General features: G+C 36.6%; 1 protein-coding gene across 4 annotated transcripts in view; it reads left to right on the plus strand.

Moving 5' to 3' along the window:
* USP8 (ubiquitin specific peptidase 8) overlaps positions 1 to 23,638 on the plus strand; it is a 99,026-nt gene that overhangs the window by 58,286 nt on the left and 17,102 nt on the right. For all 4 annotated transcript variants that reach the window (XM_033851670.2, XM_004312364.4, XM_019929305.3 and 1 more), the window contains 8 exons: positions 2,602 to 2,687; positions 4,340 to 4,502; positions 7,276 to 7,318; positions 9,443 to 9,587; positions 13,379 to 13,541; positions 16,874 to 17,018; positions 17,320 to 17,540; positions 21,129 to 21,713. In XM_033851670.2, coding sequence (XP_033707561.1) covers positions 2,602 to 2,687; positions 4,340 to 4,502; positions 7,276 to 7,318; positions 9,443 to 9,587; positions 13,379 to 13,541; positions 16,874 to 17,018; positions 17,320 to 17,540; positions 21,129 to 21,713 — 1,551 coding nt within the window. The remainder of the gene's footprint in view (positions 1 to 2,601; positions 2,688 to 4,339; positions 4,503 to 7,275; positions 7,319 to 9,442; positions 9,588 to 13,378; positions 13,542 to 16,873; positions 17,019 to 17,319; positions 17,541 to 21,128; positions 21,714 to 23,638) is intronic.

A 23,638-nucleotide genomic window follows, 5' to 3' on the forward strand; every position in this document is an offset into this window, starting at 1 on the left:
AATTTTAATCAGTAAGAAATTTTTCCATTTCCACAGAGTATCTATTGCATTTCCAAAGAGAGTATCTAGTTGAAAGTGGCAGGAGTTGTTCGGGTTAGGAAGCTCCCTGCGAAGGCTCAAGTAACCCAGCCTGTTACTTCATACGCTGTAGATGTTCAGTTCCTGATATTAGTAAAGGGACTGTTTCCATTTGCTCTGTCTAGGGTACCACATCTGCTTCTGTCTTAGAACTGTTTTTTGTTTTATTTTATTTAGCTTAACGTCTCCAGTGCATTTTAAGTATGTGAAGTGTTAAATTTAGTAACTATATATTTTCTGGGTTTTACCCTTTAAATCAGGAAGTGACAGGATGTAATGTGACCAGCCTTCTTCAGAAACTTACATTTTTCACTTGTTTTACACTAAGATTTAGATAAAACTTGTTAATTTAGCAAGCTCACTAGTAGAAAACACATTACATTATTGTTTACTCATTGAAAAAATTAGTTTATGAACAATTTTTTCAGGGTTATTTGAAAAGGGGGAGAAGGCAAATATATTGAAAATATTAGTATAGCAAAGTCTAGATACAGTTAGAATATTTTTAAATATCCATGGCAATCATGATAATTAATGCTAAATATTATTAGTAGTGAACCATTTTGTTTGGGAAATCATGAGAATTGCTTGAATTTGTGTGTTCAGGAGTAGGAAAGTTCTACTAAGTAAACCTAAGAAGCAAATGTTTTTAGTTGTATAAGAATTGGACTTTTTTTTTTTCTGCCAATTGTCAATACTATTGAAAATTGGAAAAAAATTATACTTACTCCAACTGTGTTCCTTTAAGAGCACAGAGAGAGGTAATTTTTTTTTTTTAATTTATTTATTTTTGCTGCGTTGCGTCTTCGTCTCTGTGCGAGGGCTTTCTCCAGTTGTGGCAAGTGGGGGCCACTCTTCATCGCGGTGCGCGGGCCTCTCACCGTTGTGGCCTCTCCTGTTGCGGAGCACAGGCTCCAGATGCGCAGGCTCAGTAGTTGTGGCTCACGGGCCCAGTTGCTCCGTGGCACGCGGGATCCCCCCAGACCAGGGCTCGAATCCGTGTCCCCTGCATTAGCAGGCAGACTCTCAACCACTGCGCCACCAGGGAAGCCCCGAGAGAGGTAATTATTGACAAGAAACCTCATTAATATTAGGGGAGTGTCTTCTGGGAGTTTGTATCAGACATGCCCAAACATGATTTTTTCAGCATTTCAGCAGTGTTAAGCTAGGCTTTTAAATGAGTTCATGTCAAAAAATTAATAAAACAAGTTATATAAAGCAACCATACTCCAATAAAAATTAATTTTAAAAAAAAGTCATAGTGTTTTTCGGTTTTACTTTGTATTTTGTTTTTATCAGAGAAATATTACAGTAATGGCTAATTTTGTTTTCTCTTAAAAAAGTATTGCATCAGAAGTCAGGACATTGTGATAATGGAAGTGATTACAGTTTCCACTGTAATTTTTAGTTGATATAATATTGAACAAACTATATACTTGTATTAAAAATTACATAATGAATGGCCCTTTTATATATTTTATCTCTAATCTAGAAGAATAAAATCAAATAAAACATGATCTACTTTTAGGCTAGATAGACAGACATAGGATAACTGTTATCAACAGATCTATCTTATCAGCTCTTCGTAACTGCCTCTCAAACAGCCAGAGATGGATATTTCTGGCCTCCTGGCCTTTCTTTTTATAACTTCTGATTACAGTATCATTTGTGATAAACTGTGTTAGTAGGCTCTATTTGCAAAGTCATAGTGATAAGTTGCGGCAAGTTAGATCCACTAGTCAGTTAGCTGAGTCTCACTGCACTACTGTCATGTTAAACCAGGCTTGATTTGGAATTATCTCTGATTGCAGGATCTAATGAGTGACCCCTTAGGGAAGTGATTTATTTTTTTCAATTCATTATGCTTGTTAATAAATTATGTGCTAAATCTTTTGTGTATGTATGTGTGTGTTTTAACGTAGATCATACTATTGATTTATTTTCTACCATTTGATTTTTAGTTACTCAGGGTTTCCTCAAGTGTAAAACTTGTTTTATGTCTAAAGTGATTTGACTCCAGTTGGGAGGTAGGTAGGTATTATAAAATACAGGTGGAAGGAAACATCTCAGTTTAAAACAAGTAAAACAAAACAAATTCTATGCTGTGGATCAATACAGAATTTGCTTTACTGCTTCTGAGACTAAAAGAAAAAACTAAGTAACATATTTACAGTAGGAAAATATATTTTGCTTCTAACATATATGGTTTGCTTTTTGGCACTTATTAAAAAACAATAAGAATAGTATTTACACTTCGTAAAGGTGCCTTACAAATAAGAAAATTATTACCTACCGGCTTTTTTTTTTTTAACGTACTAATAGTATGAAAAAATATTTTTGAAACAATTGGAGAATAAGTTGTACACTTTTGTAGGTTTAAAGTTTTAAGAAATATTTCATTCAGTCATAATATTTTTATCTAAACTTTTGTTTATATGAACACCATAATTTTGTGTTTTTAGCATTAGTGCTATGTACAGTGGCTAGTACTAACAGTGTAAGATGGTTTTCCTATAATTTTAGGACTACTTTCATTCAATACTTGGACCTGCAAACATCAAAAAAGCTATTGAAGAAGCTGAGAGACTCTCTGAAAGCCTTAAACTCAGGTACAGACACTATTATGAAATCTTTAAAAGAATGTAAATTTAGAAGATTAAAATTATGTTTAGAATTTGTCCATTTATATATGACCATGCATATAAATCCCAATTCCTAAGAAGAAGTCTTATATTCATGTGTTACCATTAATGTTCTTTACTGAAAATTTTTAAATGTTTAGACTAATACATTGTTAAGATAAGCATTGGTCTATTAGATTATAGCTCAGGTCCAGTTTTTTCTAAGTTTCTGACAGGATTCTTCAGAAAAACATAATATTCTCATATGCTTCATGTCATAATGTGCTACTGGACACTGGACTTGTGGGAATGAAGTATTTAATGTTAGTTTTGACTTGCCTGGTTGCAGAAGTAACATATTTTTAAAAAAAATCTAACTCTAGTATTTGTCATGACTGACTTACCAGGCTTATAAAATAATTAGAAATTAAAAACAGTATGTTTCAATTTTTAGTCATTAGTCACTCTTTAAATAACAAAATTAAAAGGAAACTATTTTTACTCCACTAGTTTTTTTAAACTTGGATCAGTTAACTGCTATAGTTACACAGGTTTTCCCCTGCTATCTGAAAGTAAAGTGTTCCTATGAAACTTTACCTAAGCCAAAATGGCGTAAGGCAAAGAAGCAACTACCTCAGGACACGTCTTGCTACAAGATGCACAAAATAAATCAAGATAAAGCACAGATGCTCACAGACACAGTTCAAAGCTATGGCAGCTTGATGCTGAGATGCTTGTGTAATTCCTGGGGAAGGAGCTTGGCGGTGCCACTCTCTGATCAGGGTGTGGCTACTTCTCTAACAGCTGGCTGCAAAACAACTGCTAAACGCTATTTTCATTTTTCACCTTTTTTCCATAAGTGAATATCCTCTTCAGATTTCTTTCGGTTAGTAAAAACAAGTACTAATGTAGGTCTTTTGTAAAAGCGAAGTGGCATAAAGAAAACGTCTGAAAAGCAGAGATACCTGTATGTATCATAGCCTTTACTTTGAAATTATCTTTTTCAACTAGTGTGTTCCTTGGTCCTTTCCACAGTTACTAATCTTGGGGCTGGAATATGTTAAGGTGGATGAAGTCATTTAGAATTACTATTCTCTTTTTCCTTTAGCCAGTTAATCAACTAAGTAGAATAGAATTTCTCCTAATCTTTGGGTTACCCATTATTAACTGTTCTCTCTTAGATTGCCTAATTTTTCCCTAATCATTCTACTGCTAGCAATAATCATGTTCTTTACTCCTCTATCTTTGGGGCTTTAGGTTCTTTCACTTATTTATTGTCTGTACTTTTTTGTATTTTGAGCTATTTTATAAGTAAATCGGGCTTTATAGTTAATTTTAGGATTTTAGGATTGTTGAAATTAGTGGGAGAGAAAGAGCAAAAAAGAATATTGAACAACTTCAACTTGAGACCATAGAGTTTCTTTTCAAGATTTTTGAGCAATTTGAAATAAATCTACAGAGGACAAATTTGTGAGTTGTGATTTATAATGGAACACTGGCAGAGTTGAATTTCAACTGGAGGGAGAAAGAATGCAGCCATAAAATACCTCGTGGCAGGATATTAACTTTATACAACTGGAAATCCTTTACTTTCCACCATCATGCCAATAAAAGACATGCTGACTTCTTTTTTCAACTAGATATGAAGAAGCTGAAGTTCGGAAAAAACTTGAAGAAAAGGACAGACAGGAGAAAGAGCAGCTGCAGAAACAGAAAAGGCAGGAAACAGGAAGAGAGGATGGTGGCACATCAGCTAAAAGTTCTTTGGAAAATGTATTGGATGCCAAAGACAAAGCCCACAAGGTATTTCAGATTTATTCTGCTAGGTAAAAAGACTGGTTCTTTTTGTCAGATGATTTGCTTAAGAAGAGTTGAGATGCCACTATATCATTCTTTTGGGCAAAAAGGATAAAATTTAATGTGTTTTTATTAGAAATTGAATTAATTATTCTAGCTTTAGTTGATTCCAGGTTTTTCTTGAAACTTCTAAAGAAATATGTTGTGTGTATTTGTTAGTTTTTAGCAGTCACTATAGACTGGAGCAGTGGAAAGAGCATTTGGGCTGTGATTCAGTATATCTGAGTTCTGGTCCCATATCAAGTCTTGCTTAACTGTTTTGGGACTCAGTTTGGCCAATTAAGATCTTGAAATAGATGATCTTTAAGGTCTCTCCTTTCTAATAAATGTAATTTACATTAGGGAAAGATTTGGTACACTATTTATTTGGTGTGAAACTTTTTTTCTATTTCTGGCGTCTCATTCTCTCCCCTTTGCTTTTTACTCCTTTCTCTGCCTGTTTCCCCTTCCTCTTTCTCTCCCTCTTGTTCCATGTGTTCAGCGACTACTTGTAGTCTTTTCAGCTACATAATTTGTTTGCCAGAAACTGTTAATGACTCAACCTGTACCTGCTAGCTGTCACTGTATCTCCCTCCCTTCACCTCCTCAGAAACTATTCTTTCTAAAATATAATTTCTTGTGCACTGTTGAAATTCATGGAAAGTTTTCCAATTTAATTTTTCTTAAGCATTTTGTAGCTTTCAACTATCACTTGTATGTGGGTTATCACTGATTTCATTAAGTAGTAGTTGAATTGCTTGTGACATTGGGCTAGGCACTATGTAGAAGGAAGTGAAGAAATCGGTCTTTTGATTTTAGGAGCTCATAATGTAAGATTAATAGTACTGCCTTAGAGACATGTTCATTTATAGGTCAAATGGCTGATATAAAAAAATACCAAGATTCCAAAGAACTGTATGAAAGGGACTTTGCAAATTCTTCATTTTGTTGCTTTTCCAACAGCAGGGCCAACTACCTTTCATTACCTTTTTTTTTGTTTCGCGTTTTTTTGTTTTGTTTTGTTTTTGCGGTACACGGGCCTCTCACTGTTGTGGCCTCTCCCGTTGCAGAGCACAGGCTCCGGACGCGCAGGCTCAGCGGCCATGGCTCACGGGCCTAGCTGCTCCGCGGCATGTGGGATCTTCCTAGACTGGGGCACGAACCCGTGCCCCCTGCATCGGCAGGCGAACTCCCAACCACTGCGCCACCAGGGAAGCCCTTGTTTAGCTTTTTTATGTTGAAAAGAGAATACAGTAAAATCCTGTCACCCAGCTTCAGTAATCAACTAACATTTGCCATGTTTTTTTATCTGCACCTCTCACGTCTTCAGTCAAATTCCAGACAACATATCATTTTACCCCTAAATATTTCAGTATGCATCTCAAAGAAAGGAGCATTTTTTTAAGCTTTTTTTTTTTTAAATTTTATTTTTGGCTGCATTGGGTCTTTGTTGCTGTGTGTGGGCTTTCTCTAGTTGCAGCTCTAGTTGCTACTCTTCGTTGTGGTGTGCGTGCTTCTCATTGCAGTGGCTTCTCTTGTTGCGGAGCATGGGCTCTAGGTGCACAGGCTTCAGTAGTTGCGGCTTGCGGTCTCTAGAGCGCAGGCTTAGTAGGTATGGCACGCGGGCTTAGTTGCTCCGCAGCATGTGGGATCTTCCCGGACAAGGGCTCGAACCTGTGTCCCCTGCATTGGCAGGCAGATTCTTAACCACTGTGCCACCAGGGAAGTCCAAAAGGAACATTTTATTAATAACCGCAGTGCTATTTTCCCACCTCACAAAATTAACAATAATTCCCTGATATAATCTAAAGCCCAGTCTATTCAGATATTTTACCCACTTGCTCATAATGATTTTTCAGAGTCAGTATGTTTGAATCAGGATCCAAAGAGGGTCCACTCATTGTCTTTTGGTTGCAATTTCTCTTAAGTCTCTCTAGCATTCTCTGATTGAGTTTCCTTCTCATTTTTCATTTCCTGCATTTGGCTTTTTATTACTGGATCAGTTCTATAAAATCAGCCACATTGTAGGTTTGTCTGATTACTTCCTCCTTATGTCACTTAACTTGTTCTTCTGTCTCCTATATTTCCTGTAGGCTGGAAGTTCAATCTAAAAGCTTAATTAGATTGAGGTTCAGTTTTTGTTTTTTGGCCAGAATGCTTCATAGGTGATACTGTGTACTGCATACTGTATCATATTAGGAGGCACATAATATACACTTCTTTTCTTTTTTACTTTTAGTGATGTAGAAATTGATCAGTAGGTTCTAGTGGGGTCCTTAGTTTTCCCATCTATGAAATGAGTTAGTACCTTAGAGAATTATCGCATGTTATCTTGGTTAGGAAATGCAAATTTATAAAACTTTGTATCACTTCATTTTCCTTTAATTCTGTAATGGAGGACACTGAAGGGATTGACCAGAATTTTTATTTCATTATAAGAAGTGCTCTCTTGTTAAGTTAAATACTAAATTTCTCTAATAATCTGTGCTTTGAAATCATATTTGGTCTTTCACTGGAGAAAATGACATATGATTGTGATATGCTACTAGTTAATTTTAGTTATCAGAGTAATCTGTTAATGCCATTACTGTTCATCTGTATTTTTATAAAATGCCAGTACTCTGCACATTTCTTTTCCTAGAAGGCTTTCAGTTTCAAAGAAGTATTAAAGTTGAACTTTTTCTTTCTATAAAAATGTGTGTTTCTATTAAAGTTGAAACTTTTTTTTCTTATGAAATAGATAAATGGTGAAAAGAGTGAAAAAAATGAGACTACAGAGAAAGGTAAGTGTGCACAGAAAGAGGGAGTTCTTTTAGGCTATTTTTGAGATCTCTTAATCAGAATAAGCTTCAGATTTTACACAGTGAGATTCTTAGCATTGTGTTTAGTTTATGAGCTTTATCATTTTTCCTAACCTGTACAATAATATGAAAATATATTATATTCTGTATTTACATGTCATGGGGAATATTTATGGTAATGTGCATTTGAAAACATGAAAACCACAGTTGGTACTTGTCATTGCTTTTTTTCAAGATATAGTTTAGCATAGTGGTTAAGAGCATGGACGCTCAGAAGTCAGACTTCCTAGGTTTGAATACAGGCTCCTCTGAGTTTGCATGTCATCTTGAGCTTATTACTTCACCTTTCTACTTTAGTTTCGCCATCTGTAAGGTGGGAATAATAATCGCATCTATTTCATAGTGTTATTGTGAGAATTGACTGAGTTAATATATGTGACACTCTTACAACACAGTAAACTGCATATAAGTAGCTGTTAGTACTTATGACTTTAAGTGGAAAGCTTAAAATATTTAAAGGCTTTTTCACTCCCCTCAAAAAAAATCTAAACCAGTAATTTGGATGTTATCCGTAGGTGGTGTTGATGCTCCAGTAACAAGTACGTGACCTAAACAACAAGACTTATTAGGCAATTGTCTAAGTTTTCCTCTCTCAGAAAAGGTTTAATTTAAACATTAATTGTATGTAACACTAAAATTATCTATTTAAAATGTTTCCATACAACAATTTAAAAAATAAAACTGTGAGTGTAGTAAGGTACCTTCCTAAAAGCTGTTATCAATTCATTCTTAGTTGTTTTTTTTTATATATACATTTATTTATTTTATTTATTTATTTTTGGCTGCTTTGGTTCTTCGTTGCTGTGTGCGGCTTTCTCTAGTTGCAGTGAGCAGGGGCTGCTCTTTGTTGCAGCGTGCGGGCTTCCCATTGTGGTGGCTTCTGTTGTTGCGGAGCAGGGTCTTTAGGCACACGGGCTTCAGTAGATGTGGCACGTGGGCTCAGTAGTTGTGGCTTGCAGGCTCTAGAGCGCAGGCTCAGTAGTTATGGCGCACGGGCTTAGTTGCTTCGCGGTATGTGGGATCTTCCCGGGCCAGGGTTCGAACCCGTGTCCCCTGCATTGACAGGCGGATTCTTAACCACTGTGCCACCAGGGAAGCCCTAAGATTAGTTTTTATCCACATGTTCCTTTGTATCTCACCCTGCTTAGGTGTTGCATGTCTTGGTGGTTTGTTCTCCGCTTTAGATTGTTTTGTTATCAGAATGATCTTGATGGTTAGAAAGGGAAGTAAGATGGTTATTAGCAACTGGGTATTTTAGCTTAGGAGATGGTGTGACTGTGTTCTTCGTACAGCTTACTGCTGAAATAGTTCTTTCCATATTTAAGCTTCCTTTTAGTGCTTTTTAATCTTTCACTTCAGGTGGTAGAACCTGGAAGAGGAAAATAGCAACATAGGGAATATTTATTTTGGCTAAATATTAAAGGGCTAGATATTAAACATTTTAGGCTTGGGGGGCCCTGTTGTCCTTTCATGGAAGCAGCCATAGACCATATGTAAACAAATGAATGTAGCTGTGTTCCAGTGAAAATAACTGGCCATAGTTTACCAACCCCAGATGTGGAACACAGATAACAAACTTTTGGCTTATTATTCTAGGAAACCTATAAGTTTTTCAGATAGCCCCCATAAGACCCCATGGAGACTTTAAAAAAAGAATTTAGAGCCTTTCAAGAACTTTTGAACCACAGGTATTTCTTCTGGTTGACATTTCTCAAATAGCTTGATTTTTAAAAATAGAATATTTTCATGAGACACCCATACTAATTTATTTTATACAGCAGCAGAGCCCACACCAGATGTAGTTGTAACATCACCAGCAAGTTTTGGTATTTAAGTATTTATAAACAAAGCATTGAACTAGTTTTTTGATAAATGTCAAAAACATAAATTGTATTTAAAATTAGTTTAAAAGATAATAAATAATATGACAGAATAACAAGTATATGACACTTCTAGGAAAAGCTATGCTTGTCCTGTATTTAGTGATATAATAGCACACGGAACTAGGTGTTTCTTGTCACTTATATTGTCTCTCTCGATTCCAAGGAGCAATCACAGCAAAGGAGCTTTACACAATGAGGATGGATAAAAACATCAGCTTGATTATAATGGATGCTCGAAGAATGCAGGATTATCTGGATTCCCATATTTCAAATTCTCTCAGTGTTCCTGAAGAAGCCATCAGTCCAGGGTGGGTCGCTGTATATTTAGATAAAATGGTAAACTGTGGACAGTAGTAAATATTACTACTTAGCATCCAAGCTAAATGTGATAAAAGTAGTCTTTTCTTTTCCTGTGGACCTTTTCATTCTTTACTCCTTAGTGGCACACCTTACCCTTTCTGAAGGGTACTGTAAAGGACATTCCAGTTTGGCTGTTTTTTCTTATCTGTGGCATTTGGAGTCTTACTAGAAGAGAAATGAAACTCCCTTGTGTGTCCTCTTTCCCCAGGTGTTTGTTGACTAATTTCTCCTGCTATTTTTTATTTGAATTGCTTCCTATTTTGAAATTCCCCATACTATTATCTGTGGTAAAAGATTACACAAATACTTTTTCGAAGAAGAAGCAGGATAGCTAAGTGATTAAGAAAAAATACAGGCTCTAAAATCAGACTATATTTAGACTATATAACTCCGTCTCTCATTAGCTACATTACTTCTAGCTAGTGGCCTAACCTCTCTAAGCCCATGTTTCCATCTGTGAAATGGGAATAATGATAGTACCTATCTCAGAAGTTTTGAGAAGTTTAAATGACAAATTTTATTTATGCACACAGATAACACAGTGCCTGGCATTAGTAAGACTTACTAAAAAAATACCTTTTTCTTTCTTTTTTGATAAAAAGGCCTTTAACCTATTAAATAATTTAAAGTTACTTGCATGAATATATGGTATATTAAAAACTATCATAATAGCCATAGGGCTAAAACTCCAGCCCAGGGCTATTTTCAACTATTATGAGTGTTATAAAAATTATATAACCTCTCTAGGTCTTAGTTTATGGGACTGGATTAGTTAAAATCTATGGTCTATTCCAGTACTAACTTACGCAACCTTAAAAAGATACATTTTTAAAGTTAAGTAATAAAATTTGCATAGTTTTTAGCATATTGCCGAGGCTTATGAATGTTCGACCTGAAGAATAAAGTGCTTTGTAAGTATGCTATTTAAAAATGAGATTAGAAAGGAAAACAAAAAATTAAAAAAAGAAAGACAAGAAATTTTTTTTAAATAAAATAAAAATTTTAAAAGGAAAAAAAATGCGATGAGGGTGCATAGTCTAATCAAGTAGGTATGAATATATTTCTGGGATTTGAAAAGAGAAAGTTATGATTAATCTTTGATGATCTAATCTTTACTGACAGAAAGCTGGTGACTTTTATTAACTGTTTCCCAAAATGTGAGAATTTGACTAATGTGAAACTCAAGATGAGTTTAGGTTGAAGATTGAAGATGAATTGCCAAGAAATATGAAAAGATGAAATACCAAGAAAATTATTACCTTTTAATTTCTGTTTCAGTCCTTCTGAATTAGTTAAAAGAAATTTCAATTTGGTGCTAGCATTCCTTTTTAGTATTTGATAATATCCCTTTCTTACCAGAGAGCAGGCCTCAGAGCTCACTGTAGGCAACAGTATCTTCAGCTAGCTGATGGTGAATACTATATTACTAGTTTTTCATTGTCTGTTTTAAAATTTTAATACAGCATAATATACACACAAAATCACTCGTATCCTCAGTATTTAGCCCAGTCAGTTTTCAAAAACTGAATGCATCCATTTACCTAGCATCTGGACCAAGAAACAGAACATTACCATCATTGCAGAAGCCTCTCTTATGCCACCTGTCAGTGGCTACACTTATCCCCACCCACCCAAGGGAACCACCAACAGAATAGATTTGTTTTTGTAGTTTATATAAACGGAACCATACAGTCTAAAGTCTTTTATGTCTGGCTTCTTGTACACAACCTTATGTTATGAGAGTCATGTATATTATTGTGTGTAGTTGTAATTTATTGATTCTCATTGCTATATGGTGATCTATTATGTGAACATAGCATAATTTACTGATCTGTTTTATTTACTTTTAGGATTATCCTTTATTTATTGGATATGATGCTATTTTCCATGTATATAGGAATATAAATTTTCCTGTTAAAACAAATTTAAGTAAAGGATCACTTCCAGTTAAATAATTAAATTAAAACGTTACACAGTAGACAAGGTAGAGCAGAGTTGCAGCAGCTTGTGAAGGGGTTACATGAAAGACTGAAGTTTGGGGAGTACTGACTGATATTATTGTTTCCCAAACTAGTATTCTGCAGAATACTAATGTTGAGTTTTTAGACAGAGTGATTTAGGCAAGTATATCCGTAGTGTCAGAAATTGTCCTTAAGAATATCATGTTTCAATTTTTCTCATTCTTTGTTGACCAAGCATCCTTCTAATCTCTACATATCAAGTGAGACTTATTACGAAACAGTATTTTTTTTATTTTTTACAGTACGCGGGCCTCTCACTGTTGTGGCCTCTCCCGTTGCGGAGCACAGGCTCCGGACGCACAGGCTCAGCGGCCATGGCTCACGGGCCCAGCCGCTCCACGGCATGTGGGATCTTCCCGGACTGGGGCACGAACTCGTGTCCCCTGCATCGGCAGGCGGACTCTGAACCACTGTGCCACCAGGGAAGCCCCGGCAATAAATCTTAAAATGTGTATCTGCTGTTGATAAGTGCTATGGAGATGGTTATGTCAAGTGTGTATGTTGGGGTGAGCATTGAAATTTTTAATCCATGAAGCCTTCATGGAGAAGTTATTCCTGGGCTAATCTTGAGATAAGGGAAATGAGTGATGCAGTTATCTGAGGGAAGAGGGTTCCTGACAGAGGGGACAGTAGGAGCAGAGGTAATTAGGCAGGTGCATACCTGCATAAACCAGGAATTACAAGGGAGCCAAGGGTGGAGTGGAGAAAGGGGGAGTAAGTTAGTAACTAGTGATGAGGAAGTTGAAGTAATAGGACTGGAGAGAGGGGCCATGCATCGGGCCATGGGAAGACCTTTAGGTAAGAACTTAAGCTTTTGTGTGAGTGAAGGAGAACGTGAACAGCATGCTTTAGTGTAGAGTTGGTATTGTTCACAGGTGATGATGTAGAAGGCAGCACAGCACAACAGCTGAGAGCATAGACGTGAGCCAGGTTGCCTGAATTTGAATTCTGGCTCCACTTGGCAACTGTAACCTTGGGTAGGTTACTTAACCTCTTTGGGCCTGTTTCCTCATCTGTAAAATGAGGATAATAATGCCTGTTTTATAGGAGTGTAGTGAGGATCTAGTGAGAGTCAATGAGAATAAAACATTTAGAATAGCACCTGGCACATAGTAAATGCTGTATGTGTTTGTTAATAAGCATTTTGTTATTTGGTTAACGATTAATTATCTCTATAGGTATAAGAGAACTGAAATATAAACAGTGTTACCCACGTGCTCCCACCACCACCATTTATTTATATTTGGCTGAGACATACTCAGATGACTTCCTGTGTTTTCATTTTTGGCCCTTTTTTTTTTTACATAAAGGGTCAACTGAGTCTATTTATTTCAGTCTTTAATAATTACTAAAATATATTCCAATATTATGCAGTGGTAAAGGTGTTAAACACTTTAGGCTATATACTATCTTAACATACAGTCTGACCTTAGAAAGGAAGCTGTCTTAATGTTTGCTATGGTATGGGGAAATTTCCTGGCAGTCCAGTGGTTAGGACTTCAAGCTGTCACTGATGAGGGCCCTGGTTCGATCCCTGTTCGGGGAACTAAAATCCCATAAGCCCCGCAGCATGGCCAAAAACAAAAACAAAAACAACAAACAAAAAAAACGTTTGCTATGGTATGATAAAGACTGAAGAACAAAACTCAGTGTCTTATATTAGTATGTTAGGACCTCTCATCTACTTTTGCCCCAATACAAATGTTAATACATTTCAGAGTCACTGCTAGTTGGATTGAAGCAAACCTCCCAGATGATTCTAAAGACACGTGGAAGAAGAGAGGGAATGTGGATTATGTGGTACTTCTTGACTGGTTTAGTACTGCAAAAGATTTACAACTTGGAACAACTCTGCGGAGTCTGAAAGATGCACTTTTCAAGGTTAGCAAGTTTCCTTGTTAGTTTACTGTAATTGCAAGCCTTCTCTGGTTGTTAGAAAGGTATGTCGACTAGTTGATTATCTTAAGGACATGAAGATCCGACATGCTTTGGTTGTAGACTTTTAAAAAATTCAGATTTAAAAGACCAGTTTTGACTCACCCAATAACAATAAACTGATCTTTATAAAGTAGGATATTCGAATTTTCCGAAACATAAATTGTCTGGAAAAAAGTGTTATTTTTTGTTATGAAACATAAAGGCAAAGAAAAAGCCACTAAGGAAAAAGAGATTGATAGATTTGACTTAATAAAATAAAAACTTAGGTGTGCAAAAAAATACCAGATTTGAAGGCAGAAGACAAAAAAAAATATTTGCAACAAATATGCCAGTGATTTAGAACACCTGAAATCTGAAGAGCTTTTGCAAATAAATAAGAAAATTACTTAAGATAAAATGTTGAAATAAGCAGTGGACACAGATAGACGTGAACAGAAGAAGATATGCAAGTGACAAAAACATAAAAATGTCAACTTGACTAGTAATCAGAGAAATGCAGATTGAAACAGTAAATGCCACTTTCATGATCAAATTAACAAAGATAAAAAATAATACTCGGTTTAATTCGTTAAATTATTAAACAATAATAGCACTGAATGCTGGTGAGCATGGGTAAGTATAAAACTCAGTCTTCTGGTAGGAGGGTCAATTGATGGAACATTGCCCTCCAGGAGAGTAATCTTAAAAGCCTTGAAACAAATCATGCTTCAAAGTAAGGAATCTAGAAATATACCCAGATACAGGTCAACATGTGAGATTGCCAATATTCAACTACAGTTAAGTCCCCTACATACGAACGAGTTCCGTTCCAAGAGCGTGTTCGTAAGTCCAATTTGTTTGTAAGTCCAACAAAGTTGGCCTAGGTACCCAACTAATACAATTGGCTATATAGTACTGTACTGTATTAGGTTTATAATACTTTTCACACAAGTATTACATAAAAAACAAACACAAAAAAATAAAACATTTTTAATCTTACAGTACAGTACCTTGAAAAGTACAGTAGTATAACACAACAGCTGGCATACAGGGGCTGGCATCGAGTGAACAGGCAAGAAGAGTTACTGACTGGAGCAGGGAGAGGAGGTGGGAGATGGGAGAGCAGAAGAATCGTCAGCAATAGGAGACGGAGGGCAAGATGCAAGTTCACTCATTCCTGACTTTGATGGAATGCACATTTATATCTTTGAAAGTTCGCAACTTGAAGGTTCGTGTGTAGGGGATTTGACCTAAAAAAGTGGCAGCTTCATAAAGTTACCTGAAAGTTTAGTGTATGATAAAGATGACATAACAGATCAGTGAGGAAAAGATGGATTGAAATAACTGGTTTGAGGACAGCTGGCTAATCAGCAAGTAAAAGAAAGGGGATCCCTACCTTATTTCTTAGACCACACTAGATTCCAAATGGGTAAAAGGTATAAATATGTTGATTCAAACAATGAACTACTAGGAAAAAGCATTGATAAGTTTTTTTTTGTTTTATTTTTAAATTTATTTATTTATTTATTTATTTTTGGCTGTGTTGGGTCTTCATTTCTGTGCAAGGGTTTTCTCTAGTTGTGGCAAGTGGGGGGCCACTCTTCATCGCGGTGCGCGGGCCTCTCACTATCGCAGCCTCTCTCGCTGTGGAGCACAGGCTCCAGACGCGCAGGCTCAGTACTTGTGGCTCATGGGCCTAGTTGCTCCGCGGCATCTGGGATCTTCCCAGACCAGAGCTCGAACCCGTGTCCCCTGCATTAGCAGGCAGATTCTCAACCACTGCACCACCAGGGAAGCCCCTGATAAGTGTTTTTATTACCTTGATGCTGAACCAAGAGGCTAATATTTTTGACGGTGTTAAAAACACCACAAATAAAGTAAAAAGTCAATTAAGGGAAAATATTTGTAACAAATATGACAAAGACCTATTTTCTTTAATATTCAGAGTACATTCACTGTTTACCAAGAAAATAGCAAATTCTATAGAAAAATGAGCAAAAGACGAGATTAGTTAAGCCATAGACTATAAAGGGTTAATAAACATGAAAATATGTTCAGCTTCACAAATAAGTACTAATGAAAACAACCTGGGCTTCCCTGGAGGCACAGTGGTTAAGAATCTGCCTGCCAACGTAGGGGACACAGGTTCAAGCCCTGGTCTGGGAAGATCACACATGCCGCAGAGCAACTAAGCCCATGCGCCACAACTACTGAGCCTGTGCTCTACAGCCCACGAGCCACAACTACTGAGCCCACGTGCCACAACTACTGAATCCCACGCACCTAGAGCCTGTGCTCCACAACAAGAGAAGCCACCGCAATGAGAAGCCCGCGCACCGCAACGAAGAGTAGCCCCCGCTCGCCGCAACTAGAGAAGAGCCGGCACACAGCAATGAAGATTCAACACAGCCAAAATAAATAAATTAATTAATAAAATAAAATAAAATAACCCACTTTATGTCCACCAGTTTGATAAAAATTATAAAGACTTATAATGGGCATTCTCATACACTGTTGGTAAATGTGTAAATTGGTATTGTCTTTTTGAAGGGCAGTTTGGTGGCATCTACCAAACTTGTAAGCCAACAGTTCTCCTAGGAAATTATTGTACAGAATACACAAACATATTTTTAAAAGATCATTTCAGAGATTAGCAATATACATTAAAAGCATTAAAATGTTCATGACCCTTGGCTTAGCAGCTCCACTTGTGGGGATTTTCCCTAATGGAGTTGATTGGGTATGTACATGTATGAGGATCTTTAGTTTTTATCTCACCATTGTTTATAATTAAATAGGAAAAATAATAATTGTTCAAATGATTGATTCAGTTTTGGCGTGTGTGTGTGTATGTCTGTATAAAATACAATATTTGTTCATTACAGATGATGAGACAGTTCTTTATTAATAACAGATGCTCATATAAGAGAAAAGCAGCATAAGTTTCATTGTTTTCTAAAAATAAAATTTAAAAAGAAGTATGTCTATGTAGAAAACTAAAAATAAACTCTAAAATGTTAAAGTGGTATCTCTGGGTGATGAGGTTATAGAAGATTTTTATTGTATTTTAAGTTGTTTTCCTATTTTTCTTCTAAGATCATGGATTACTCGTGTGGTTTTAAAAACCTGATCTATCCATTTGTTTCACTTAATGCTGAATTTTGAATTCAGCTCTCTTTTTTTTAATCATTTAGAAGATGAATCTTTTAAGAGCAATTTTAATATTCAGTTTTGTTGTGTTTTTAGCTGTCAAGAGGCTGCCTCCATGTTAAACATACTATTTCCTTATTTTATAGTGGGAAAGTAAAACTGTCCTGCACAATGAGCCTTTGGTTTTAGAAGGAGGCTATGAAAATTGGCTCCTTTGTTATCCACAGTATACAACAAATGCTAAAGTCACTCCACCCCCACGAGGCAAGAATGAAGAGGTGTCTGTCTCATGTATGTATGTGAAAATTTTTGTTTAAAATTGCTTCGGTAAAATAAACTTTATTTATGTTCTCAGGGTAATGTTTTTGGTTGTGTGTGCATTTGTCCTGTCAGATAGCAGTTTGCTTTTAGGCATAAAAATACAAGATGTCCCCATCCTGGAAGTTAATGTTTATTAATTCTTTAAGGCTGTTGTGGCTGTCAGCTCTTAGTTTACATTTAACTATCACATATAACATGCATGAGATATGAAGTACTGTTTATGGGGTTTGCTTTTCTTTTAAAAATATTTTTATTCTTTTGGGGATTTTAGTGGATTTTACTTACCCCTCACTGGAAGAATCAGTTCCTTCTAAACCTACTGCCCAGATGACACCTCCTACAGAAGTCAATGAAAACACAGAATTGATAAACAATCAAGATGAGAGAGTGGGACCACTGAATATATCAACTCCAGTTGAACCAATTGCTGCTTCTAAATCTGATGTTTCACCCATAATTCAGCCAGTGCCTATTATAAAGAATGTTCCACAGGTATGTTCTTGATTTTCTTTTAACTTTTGTCTCTTTATTTTAATATTATATTAAATATATAGTATAGAAATATGTGTCTAGCATATATATGCCTTCAGTATTTTAGAAAGAAAAATATTGAGAAATATCTATATGCTTTGGTACCTTTTTTGCTATAAAAAATTTTCATTGTAATTGTCTTACTGCCACAGCAATATTAGAATAACTAATTGGAAGGATTTTAAACCCAGCTGGGTCCATTTAGTACAGGCAGTACTAATGAAAGACAGTATTAGCACAGTGAAGTTGAACAACACTTTCAGGTGTTTTTTATTATAATTTAATTCATAGTATTTTCCCAAATAATTTGGCTTATAGATGATAGGTATGTGATGTCAATATTTTGGTTTTGAAATAGTATTTTAGTTCCATTTCCTTAGAATTTGACACATAAATAACAGGCATTTTTTATCAATAATTATTTAAAAGAGTTTAAATAAAAGATGTTACAATAGGGGGCTTTCCTGGTGGCACAGTGATTAAGAATCTGCCTGCCAGTGCAGGGGACACGGGTTCGAGCCCTGGTCCAGGAAGATCCCACATGTCACGGAGCAACTAAGCCTGTGCACCACAACTGCTGAGCCTGTGCTCTAGAGCCCGCGAGCCACAACTACTCAGCCCGCGTGCCGAGAGCCTGTGCTCCCAACAAGAGAAGCCATCACAATGAGAAGCCCGCGCACCGCAACGAAGAGTAGTCCCCACTCACCGCAACTAGAGAAAGCGCGCGCGCAGCAACGAAGACCCAACGCAGCCAAAAATAAAATAAATAAATTTATTTTTTAAAAAAAGATGTTACAATAAAAAACTTGTAGCATCTTTCTCTTCATTAGATTTTACTTAAAGGAAGGTTAACTGATTCTTTCCTGTGTGTTTTCCAACAAGATTTTTTAGCATTTACTTTTAATTTTTTTTCCTCGGGTATATTTAAATAGTATTTCACATTTGAAGTGGATGACATCTGGTTTGTGGAGCAGAAAATTAGTCATTTTTTTGTTGTAAAATGAAGTGGTTCATTTCTTCATTTTTTTTTTTTTTTTTTTTTTTTTTTTTTTTGCGGTACGCGGGCCCCTCACTGTTGTGGCCTCTCCCATTGCGGAGCACAGGCTCTGGATGCGCAGGCTCAGCGGCCATGGTGCACGGGCCCAGCTGCTCCACAGCATGTGGGATCTTCCCAGACCGGGGCACGAACCTATGTCCCCTGCATCGGCAGGCGGACTCTCAACCACTGCGCCACCACGGAAGCCCCATTTCTTCATTTTTTATGGCCTGCTTTTAATATTTCTGATTAAATCTTAAGACTAAATAGTATTTGAATAAATTATTCTTAAAATGGAAATTTAAGAAATTTTAAAAAGGGCTTCCCTGGTGGCGCAGTGGTTGAGAGTCTGCCTGCCGATGCAGGGGACACGGGTTCGTGCCCTGGTCCGGGAAGATCCCACATGCCGTGGAGCGGCTAGGCCCGTGAGCCATGGCCGCTGAGCCTGCGCATCGGAAACCTGTGCTCTGCAACGGGAGAGGCCACAACAGTGAGAGGCCCACGTAACGCCCAAAAAAAAAAAAAAAAAGAAATTTTAAAAAGAGCTTATGATATTGCACTTCCTTTCAACTTAATCAACATGTTATTTGCACCCTAATCCCTTCGTGACTTTCCGAGATATGTACAATTTATCAAACACATTTTGAGGATTTCCTATATGAAACAAAATATGAAGGTTTACAAATATGGGTCATCCATGGATTCTGTCTGATGTTTAGGAGAGACATGGACAAAATCAACCATAGCATAATGCAGAATATCCTAACTGTTTTTAATAGTCACTAGAGCACACAGCAAAGAGAGAAATTCTGACTGAGAGTGGGTATCATCAGGGGGTCTTCATGGAGGAGGTAGTATTTTTATCTGAGTTTTAAGGATTGAATAGGATTTGAGAAACAAGTGGAAAATTGTATGACTGAAGGCACAAAGCATGTTCTGGGGTCAGTGAGTAGTTTTGACATGCTTGGGCACAGCTCTCAGTTGGAGACAGGTGAGTGTGATAGTAGATAAGATTGGAAAAGTGGACAGAAGTCATCAGGAGAGACTTGGATCTCTTGGAATTTTATCCTGTAGGCGAAAGGAAAGCATTTAAAAGAATTTTAAACTTGAAAGTAACAAGATCATAGCTATGCCTTTAATATGAGTGGAAAATGGATTGTTGCCAAAATATGGATGAAAACATTTATTTTGGTTCTTGTTCACCTTTTATTAACCTCATTCTCATAGTGGTCCTTCCACTTCATTCTCAAATAAATTTAGAAAAGGGGGCGGGGAATAGTTTCATTTTTACTGAAGAGGCAAAAAGAGAAGTAAGGAGCAAAGGAATGATTCCTTCTTCCTATGGTAGTGTTTCTAATGGAAAAACATAGTTCATTTTGTAAGAACACTACACAGGTTGTTACTGGCAGATATTCTCATTTTTGTTTCAGTAAACTTCATTCTCAAGAAATGATGTTAGGGTCACTTTTAACAATTTTGTATGGTTAGTATGTTGTTAAATTGAGATAATTACTCAGTTTGTCTTTAGTATCTTATCTCTTATGAAAGTTGTTATGGAATATTTTATTCATTTGCCCTGCAACATTTATTTACTAAGTGTCAGGCACAATCTCTACCCTCCTGGAGCTTATGTGCTCAGAGGGAGGAAAGATTTTAAACAGACAATTATAGTTATTTAATCAGAATCCCAGTAAATACTATGAGGGAAAAGAATAGGGTATTATGAGGGCATATATCAGGGGACTTGGCTAGTCTTAGGGATCAGGGAAGTGTTTAAGGAAGAGATATTTAAGCCAAGATCTAATGTTGTGGTGGGGATTATCTAGATGAATAGCTGGTATAAAGACCTGAGTTGGGAAGGAGCATGGCATCTTTGAGGAATTAAGTGGAGGGAGGTAAGTATGGCTGGTGTAACAAGTAGTATGAGATAAGACTGGGGAGATAGGCAGAAGTGAGACCACACAGGCATGGCAAGGATTTTAGACGTAATCTAAGTACAGTGAGTGGCTATTTAAAATAAGGTTTTAAGTAGGTGGTTGGATTTGTGCTTTAAAATGATTACTCTGGTAACAGTGTGGAGAAATAAATTTTCTGGTTTGAGCAACTATTTGCATAGTGGTCACACCCATGTGTTTGTGGGGCGAAATCATGAATTCTGTTTTGTCCGTTTTAGGTTTGTGGTATATGTGAGACACTCACATGAAGATATTGAGTAGGCAGTTGGTTATGTAGAAATGGAACATTAGGTATGCCCAGGTCTGGGTTTTATGTTTTAGAGTGAACTCTTCATGTACAGAACATATCAGTGTATTGAAAGTGTGGAATCAAGAGGACGTAAGTGCCAAGTGCCTTCTGAGAAATCTTGACATTGGATAATTTACAAGTAGATGTTTTGGTAGATGTTGTCTCCACACAGTGATGGTTCTTTTATCACAACTTGATATCAAGAACTGAGGTTACCATGTTCCTGGATTTTGACAAAAGTATGTTTTTCTCTGTTTTTGTTGATATAGATTGATCGTACTAAAAAACCGGCAGTCAAATTGCCTGAAGATCATAGAATAAAATCTGAAATTACAGATCATGAGCAACAGTCTCCTCAGAATGGAAAAGTTGTTCCTGATCGGTCCACAAAACCGGTATTTCCCCTTCCAACTGCCATGTTAACAGATGAAGAAAAAGCTCGTATTCATGCAGAAACTGCTCTTCTAATGGAGAAAAACAAACAAGAAAAAGAACTTAGAGAAAGGCAGCAAGAGGAACAGAAAGAGAAACTGAGGAAAGAAGAAGAAGAACAAAAAGACAGGAAGAAACAAGAAGCTGAAGAAAATGAAATCACAGAGAAGGAACAAAAAGCAAAAGAACAAATGGAAAAGAAAGAAAGTGAACAGGCCAAGAAAGAAGATAAAGAAACCTCAGCAAAGAAGGGCAGAGAAATAACAGGAGTAAAAAGACAAAGTAAAAGTGAACATGAAACTACTGATGCCAAGAAATCTGTGGAAGATAGGGGGAAAAGGTGTCCAACCCCAGAAGTGCAGAAAAAGTCAACAGGAGATGTGCCCCATGCCTCTGTGGCAGGAGATTCCAGTTCAGGCAAGGTAAGCAGAAACAAACAGTACAAGTTGCCAACTAAGTGTAATAAAATGTATATAAATAAATAATAAAATGTATATAAAAAGATGACACCAGTAGCATTCCATAAACAGGGCAGGCATTTTAAGTAATTTTCTTAGGAGATGATAGATTTGTACTGATCCACCTACATTTGCTTACCTACTGTTATTTGATTGGTTGGGAATGGAATTGCTTTTTGTGTCTATGAGATGCAACATATTTTCGATAATTGAGATAAATAGCTACGTTCTTCATTTTATTTTACTAAATTTATTTATTTATTTTTGGCTGCATTGGGTCTTCGTTGCTGCGCATGGGCTTTTCTCTAGTTGCAGCGAGCAGGGGCTACTCTTTGTTGCAGTGCTCGGGCTTCTCATTGTGGTGGCTTCTCTTGTTGCGAAGCATGGGCTCTAGGTGCAAGGGCTTCAGTAGTTGTGGCGCATGGGCTCGGTAGTTGTGGCTCACGGGCTGTAGAGCACAGGCTCAGCAGTTGTGGCGCATGGGCTAAGTTGCTCCACGGCATGTGGAATCTTCCCAGACCAGGGCTTAAACCCATGTCCCTTGCATTGGCAGGCAGATTCTTAACCACTGCACCACCAGGGAAGTTCTACATTCTTTATTTTTATTCTTGATGTATGATCATCAAAAGACTAGAATGAAATATAATACGATCTCCGAATGGAGGAATTTGCTGCCAAATATTTATATAATGAAGTTTGTCTCTGCTTAGAATATGTCCAAAATCAGTGACATCTGAATGAACCAACATTTATCTTTGTGTATAATGTTTTTTCTGTCAGGTCTATGTCATTTTGTTTGTTGATTCATGTAGTCAATAATCTTTGCAATAACCCCATTAATGTTGCCTTTTTCTGCCCTTGGCTATTCCCCAACATTGATTTTCAAAATTTTGGAGGAGATTTTTTTTTTTTCTTTTTTCTTTTTGGCTTCCCTGTGCAGCTTTCAGGATCTCAGTTCCCAGACCAGAGATTGAACCTGGCCACAGCAGTGAAAGCACCAGATCCTAACCACTAGACCACCAGGGAAGTCCCCTGGAGATTTTTTTTTAACCTAATAATATCATGTATGCTTTTCATGGGCTTCTTTTTTGCCTTTTTGTTTTATTTTGTTGCTCTTGTTGTTGTCTTACGCAATTAACAATGCCTTTCCCTTTTGAACACTAAACTAAATAAGTGTTTTGGGTTTTTTTAATCCTACTTTATTTTTTTCCTTCTAGTTATATTGAGATATTAATGACATACAGCACTGTATAAGTTTAAGATGTACAGCATAATGATTTGACTTACATACATCATGAAATAATTATCACAGTAAATTTAATGAATACCCATCATCTCATAGAGATACAAAATTAAAGAAACAGTAAAAAAAAAATTGTGTGATAAGAACTCTTAGGATTTACTTACTTAACATCTTTCATATGTAATGTACAGCAGTGTTGAGTATATTTGTCATGTCGTACATTACATCCCCAGTACTTACTTACCTTATAACTGGAAGTTTGTACCTTACAATTACCTTCATCCAGTTCCCCCTACTCCCACCTCCGATAAACACAAATCTGATCTTTTTTCCTATGTGTTTGTTTGTTTTTGAAGTATAAATGATTTATAACGCTGTTAGTTCCTGTTACACGACATAGCAATTTGGTATTTCTATACGTTTCAAAATGATCACCGTAATAAGTCTAGTTACGATATGTCACCATACAAGGATACATAGCTATTGACTATATTCCCCACACTGTATATATTTCATCCCTGTGACATTTATTTTGCAACTGAAAGTTTATACCTCTTAATCTCCCTCACCTATTTCTTTCCTCCCCACACTGTCCTCCCCTATGGCAACCACCTGTTTGTTCTCTGTATCTATAACTGTTTCTGTT

This window comes from Tursiops truncatus, chromosome 2 (genome assembly GCF_011762595.2).
Source record: "Tursiops truncatus isolate mTurTru1 chromosome 2, mTurTru1.mat.Y, whole genome shotgun sequence".
Classification (NCBI taxonomy): domain Eukaryota; kingdom Metazoa; phylum Chordata; class Mammalia; order Artiodactyla; family Delphinidae; genus Tursiops; species Tursiops truncatus.